This window comes from Pseudorasbora parva, chromosome 16 (assembly GCF_024679245.1).
Source record: "Pseudorasbora parva isolate DD20220531a chromosome 16, ASM2467924v1, whole genome shotgun sequence".
NCBI lineage: Eukaryota > Metazoa > Chordata > Actinopteri > Cypriniformes > Gobionidae > Pseudorasbora > Pseudorasbora parva.
This window is the reverse complement of record NC_090187.1, coordinates 20,742,741-20,749,328: the sequence shown is the minus strand read 5'-3', so window position 1 is coordinate 20,749,328 and position 6,588 is coordinate 20,742,741. Positions and strand designations below refer to the sequence as shown.

At 46.6% G+C, this 6,588-nt stretch overlaps 1 protein-coding gene across 1 annotated transcript; it reads left to right on the top strand.

Moving 5' to 3' along the window:
• The first annotated feature begins 649 nt into the window (after positions 1-649).
• Positions 650-2,317, top strand: LOC137043240 (paraneoplastic antigen Ma2-like). The gene has a single exon (XM_067419430.1). The coding sequence runs from the start codon at positions 650-652 to the stop codon at positions 2,315-2,317; it is 1,668 nt and encodes a 555-aa protein (XP_067275531.1).
• The last annotated feature ends 4,271 nt before the right edge of the window (positions 2,318-6,588 follow it).

Here is a 6,588-nt window from a genome sequence, read left to right as displayed (position 1 = left end):
TTTAAGTGTTTGTGAGATATTTTGGTTATTTATTGTCGTACATTTGCTAATATTGTGAGTTTGGGGAAGCTTTTATCTTTTATTTGCCAAATTATTTTATTCAATTAAACAAGGGTATTACCCTATTGCTTTGCTAAACAAAAACCATCTCTGGGTCTTATTTATTTGGAAATAGTTTTGTGAAAAAAGGTTTTACAACACATTAGAATCTTATTAGGTGCACCTTCGTGGTATCCACCTGAATTACATCGAACCCAAGCACCCCCCATTCTTGTAAGTAATTCACAGAGTGGTTGTACGGGTGCTACATAAATAAAATGGAGGCACCGCTGGGATCAATTTATTATACAAAAAATAAAATAACATAAACAAGTAGTTTTAAATCCGCTTTTACTTTAGTTTTGACCCAGAGATTTATATATTTTGTTTAAAAAGTGTTTAGAATTAAAAGCTGACTAGCTGTGAATCTACATTTAAAACCATAGTAAAGAGTACCTATGGAGAAGACTTGAAAACTGCAAAAGTAGAGTTCCAGTAAGCATTCTAAGCCAAGAAAACGCCATTTAAGGATTATCTGTGTTAAAATAGAACTAAAATCTAACAAATTTAGCCCTGACAAGTGATAACTGTAAGTGCACAACCCGTGGGGATGGCTCAGTTGAAGAACTGGTGTGTTGGAGAAGGCATAGACCCGGTGAAAGCCTTGCTGGTTAAAGATGTACCTCCTGAAACTGAGGTGGGTTTCATTGAAGCAACGCTGCAGACTGTCAAAGTACTTGGGAGAGTCAGAGTGAGAGGAAGAATGTATGACCCACAGTCTCAAAGTTTAACTGTGTTATGTGAGTGCAGGGAGAATGTGAAGGCAGATACCATTCCTCTTGATGTTGTTCCTGAGGGGTCTGTTACGCCATGGAGAATCTTTGGACCTTCTGAGCAGGAGGAAGAACCCCGAGCTCAAGCAGCCGCTGATGGTCAGAATGTGCCGCTACCAGATTCCAGTTTTCCTTCCCCACTCCAAGCATCCACTCCTGAATCTATTATTCGAGCAGTTGGTGATATCCTGCAACTGACAAGCAAGCCCACACACGGTGACAACAGCCTTTACAGAAGACTGCGTACCTTCTCAGGGGTCATGCCCACACCCCCGGGAGAAGAGCAGTTGGACAACTGGGTTGAACAAGCCAGACTTTTGATTGAAGAATATGATCGCCCGGAAAGAGAAAAGAAAATGAGAATAATGGAAAGTGTAAAGGGTCTGGCCCTCGAGATCCTTCAAGCTGTCCGTTTCAACAACCCATCTGCGACCGCTATGGACTACATTGACATTCTCGAGACCACCTTTGGCAATCCAGAGAGTGGTGAAGAACTTTACTTTGCCTTTCGAATGTTGTGTCAACACCCCAACGAGAAACTCTCTGAGTTCCTGAGACGCCTTGAGAGAGTCCTGAATAAAGTAGTCCAAAAGGGTGGGCTCCCATCATCGGCGGCAGACAAAGCACGTCTTGACCAACTCATTAAAGGGGCCATCAGATCTGACATTATGATACTAAAGCTTGGATTGAGAGACAGCAGAGACAGTCCTCCCACTTTTCTCGAGCTGCTAAATGAGATACGCCTGGAGGAGGAGCATGAAGCTTCACGTCGCAGACTCCATCCACCCAAAGCTGTCTATGCCAAAAGTGCTACCGTGACCTCTGAAACTGAATTAAAAGAGTTAAAAGCCGAAATACATCATCTCAGAGCACAAGTAAGTGAACTCTCTGCTCCCGCCACCATGTCAAGCGCACCTTTTTCAGTCACTCCGGTGGCAGAGAACTCCGAAGACAAAAATGTTCAAGCTTTAAAGAAAGAAGTTGTCAAGCTCCGAAAGCAAGTTTCTGTCATGTCCGTCAAGCCCAAGTACAGTTCGGTGAATGAGCCCCACCCGCAAGAGGCCCAGTCAAGACCTTGGCAGCAAAGACCTTCTGCAACCAGAGACCCAAGTGATTTTTTCTGCTATCGGTGCGGTGAAGACGGGCATTTTGCAAACAGGTGTGCATCTCCCGAGAACTATCCCAAAGTTATCCAGAAACTGCTGCAAGTTCAAAGGAAATCCAAGCAGAACCAGAAATCTGATAACGAAACAAGAACCAAGACCACAAATGCAAGTGTCAAGAGAAGCTTGGTAAATGTACAGACCAACAGTTTGCCCAAGGGACTCATTGGACCGCCCTCAACTGCTCAAGTTAGGATCAATGGCAACCCCTGCACTGCGCTGATGGACAGTGGATCTCAAGTTACAATCATCTTCGACAGTTGGTATGCCGGACACCTGTGACACCTTCAGTTACACTCTGTAACCGGTCTAGCCATATGGGGTCTAAGTGAGTCAGAGAGCAGTTACCCGTACAAAGGTTACATCCAAGTTGAGTTGGAGGTGCCAAAAGGGTCCCACAAAGTCAAGTCTGTTCCTGTCCTGGCCTTGGTGTGTCCTGATCCACGGTGCTCCCAGGCTATACCTGTCCTGATTGGCACAAACGTTAGGGGGTTTCAGCCTTTCAAGTCCAGAACAAAGATAGAAGACACAGAGAATGTCAACTCAGTCAAAATCCATGTTCAAAAGACTAACTACTTACCCATTTCTGCGGTGATGACCACAAAAGACAACAAGGACTTACCTGTGGCTGAAGTTAAGTGGTCTGGGCCTGGTCCTCTTAGTGTCCCACCTGGCACTGAATACATTTCTATCTGCAAAGTTGAAGAAAAACAACACATTGGAGACAGCATACTCATCATTGAACGAGCCCACTCACCTGCTCTTCCTCCAAGTGTACTGGTCCAGCCAACTGTGTTGTTCTCTAAGATGTTAGATCCAAACAACTTCCTGGTTCTCCTGCGTAATGAGTCTCTGAAGCAAACTGCCATTCCCATGGGCACCGTGATAGCTCACCTTCATGTCGCTGACATTGTGACAGATGCACCAAACCCTAAAATCGAATCTGTTCCAGCTATGGATCCCTCTCTGTTTGACTTCAGTGAGTCCCCTATCAGCAAAGAGTGGAAAGAGAGGCTGAGTCAAAAGCTTGCACAGTATTCCCATGTGTTCTCTATTGAAGAGTGGGATGTCGGTTTAGCTAAAGGGGTAGAACATAACATCCGCCTGAACGATGGCACTCCCTTCAGAGAGAGATCTCGACGTATTGCCCCTGCAGATTTGGATGATCTCCGGCATCACCTGCAAGGTTTGTTGGCGGCTGGGATCATAAAAGAATCAAGAAGTCCATATGCATCACCGATTGTCCTTGCACGTAAAAAGAATGGTCAACTTCGTATGTGCATTGACTACCGCACCCTGAACCGTAGAACTATACCAGATCAGTACACTGTACCCCGTATCGACGACGCTCTCGATTGCTTGTCTGGCAGTAAGTGGTTTTCAGTTTTGGATCTGCGCAGTGGCTATTACCAAATCCCAATGGCTGAGGAGGACAAAGAGAAAACCGCCTTTATCTGTCCGCTGGGGTTCTTCCAGTTTGAGCGGATGCCGCAGGGGATCACAGGGGCCCCTGCGACATTTCAACGACTGATGGAAAAGGCAGTCGGCGACATGCACATGCTTGAAGTCATCGTCTATCTTGATGACCTCATTGTTTTCGGCAAGACTCTGGGGGAGCATGAGCAAAGACTCCTAAAAGTCATCACTCGTCTGGGAGAAGCTGGACTCAAGTTGTCCCTCGACAAGTGGCAGTTCTGTCGATCCCAAGTCACCTATGTCGGGCACATCGTCTCTGAGCATGGTATCGCCACAGACCCGGACAAAGTTGAAGCAGTGACAAGGTGGAAGCAGCCAACTGACCTTCCTTCTTTGCAGTCATTCCTGGGGTTCTGCGGCTACTACCGCAGGTTTATTAAAAACTACTCCATCATTGTCCGACCACTTACAGAGCTGTGCAAAGGGTATCCTCCTACCCAAAAGAAGCGAAAGTCCACCTCTTCATCAGACAAGACCTACTACAAAGTCAATGAGCCTTTTGGTGACCGGTGGGACCAGGCTTGTTCAGATGCATTCCAAAAGATCATCCACTGCCTCACAAACGCACCTGTGCTGGCATTCTCTGACCCCACCGAGCCCTACATCCTTCACATTGATGCCAGTTTTCATGGGCTGGGTGCTGTCCTCAACCAAGAGTACTCAGAGGGCTTGAGACCTGTTGCTTTCGCGAGCCGCAAGCTAAGTGCCTCTGAAAAGAACTATCCAGTGCACCAGCTCGAGTTTTTGGCACTTAAGTGGGCCGTTGTAGACAAGTTCCACGATTACTTGTATGGAGCACAGTTTACCGTGAGAACCGATAACAACCCCTTAACTTATATTCTCACAACAGCCAAACTCAACGCGACGGGTCACCGCTGGCTCTCAGCACTTGCCACATACCATTTCACACTTCAGTACAGGCCTGGCAGCAGCAACATCGACGCCGATGCCCTGTCACGAAACCCTCTTCCAACCACAGAAGAAGGCTGGCAGAGTGTACCGACTGAAAGTGTTCAAGCTCTGTGTAAGCAGATTAAATGCCGCGAAATGTCAACAGAACCCACAACTATTGCTGAGTCACTCGGAGTGTCACCTGATGGTATACCAGAGTGTTTCGCCTACCCAGTCCGGCTGGATCTCGGTTCTTTGAGTCAGCTCAGTCACAAAGACTTGGTCACCGCTCAAGATGTTGACTCTACTATCGCTCCAGTCAAACAGTCACTTCGTGGTGGTCCATCATTCAGCAGCCCCAACAATCCAACTTCTGTCCTGTTGAATAAAGAAGCCAGCAAGCTTTTCATTCAAAACAATCTGCTTTACAGAAAAGTTGAGAAAAATGGTTCTGAGGTAAAGCAGCTGGTACTGCCCAGAGAGTATGTCACCATGGTATTGAGATCTCTGCACGACGAGTCTGGTCACTTGGGCATGGACAAGACCATCGAACTTATCAGAAACCGGTTCTATTGGCCGAAGATGGGAGCTGAGGTTGAACAGTACATAGAGAACTGCGGGAGATGCATCACTCGTAAAACTCTTCCTCAGAGGGCTGCTCCCTTAAAGCAGATCACCAGCCAAGGCCCTCTAGACCTCGTCTGTATCGATTTTCTGTCACTTGAGCCAGACTCCCAAGGTTTCGCCAACATCCTTGTAGTGACAGACCATTTCACTCGATACGCCCAAGCTTTTCCAGCCAAAGACCAGAAGGCAAACACCGTTGCCAAGATACTGTGTGAGCGCTACTTTGTACACTACGGACTCCCTGCCCGCATACATTCGGATCAAGGCCGCGATTTTGAAAGCAAACTGATCCAAGACCTTCTGATGATGTTGGGTATTCGTAAGTCAAGAACCTCGCCTTACCACCCTCAGGGAGATCCGCAACCAGAAAGGTTCAACCGTACACTCTTGTCAATGCTGGGCACACTTGATCCAAAGCAGAAACAAAAATGGAGTCAAAAGATCAGTCAGTTGGTCCATGCCTACAACTGTTCTCAAAATGACGCAACAGGTTATTCGCCTTACCTGCTAATGTTTGGCAGAGAAGCTCGCTTACCGGTAGACATCTGCTTTGGCGTGACTGAGGACAACCAAAAGACAAAGTCCTACCATCAGTTTGTTGCTAAGCTAAAGAAAGACCTCCAAATAGCTTACCGTCTTGCAACGGAATCGTCAGATAAGAACCACCAAAAAAAACAAAAAAGCGCACGACAAGCATGTCAAAGAACATATCCTTGACAAGGGCGACAGGGTGCTGCTGAGAAACTTTGGTGTCACAGGCAAGCATAAATTGAAATGCAAGTGGCGACCTTCACCATATATTGTTATGGAGAAGCTACCTAACATACCTGTCTATAAGATCAAACCAGAGAGAGGCATGGGAGCAGAAAAGACTATTCATCGTAACCACCTGTTACCCATTGGTTATCTTGTGAGGATCCCAGTTGACGGAAGTGAAGGGGGGACACAACAAAGACCTGTGACCAGATCACTTCATCAAAAGACAAAAGAACTGATACCGACAAACAATCACGATGGTGATGTGTCCTCAGAATCAGATTACGATGAAGTATACCTGCCAAGACCAGTTGCGTTCGACTTGGACAAGCTGTTGACACGTCCAGAAGTGTCCACAGAGCAATCCAACCCAAATGTCACCGAACCTGAAAACCAAACTCAAGCCCTGGCTGAGATGGAGCCAGTGGTCAGTGATCTTCCAAACCTGCCTCCCAATGTTGATCCAGAAGTCAACGTTTTAGATAGGGCAGCAGATTTCAACCCCTCTCCAGATACTCAAGCTGAGATTGAACAAGTTGAGCGTTCAAAAAGAGTCATCCGTCCAGTGGTCAAGCTAAGCTACGATGAACTTGGCAAGCCCTGTGACTACCCTGTGACAGTCCTAAGCCATGGAGTGCTGGTGGGAAGTGGACTCTACGGAGACTCCAGAAGTAGTATATGTCAAACTCTCTGGTGCCACTCCATGGCGTTGTGTTTCACTTGTTCTAATCTGGCCTCTACCCTTGACGTTAAGACTATTAGAGTCATCTAAGGTTTATTTTGATGAGGGCATCAAAATCATC

Excerpts from the sequence above, each read along its gene's own strand:
- LOC137043240 (XM_067419430.1), top strand. The coding sequence starts at position 650 with ATGGCTCAGTTGAAGAACTGGTGTGTTGGAGAAGGCATAGACCCGGTG.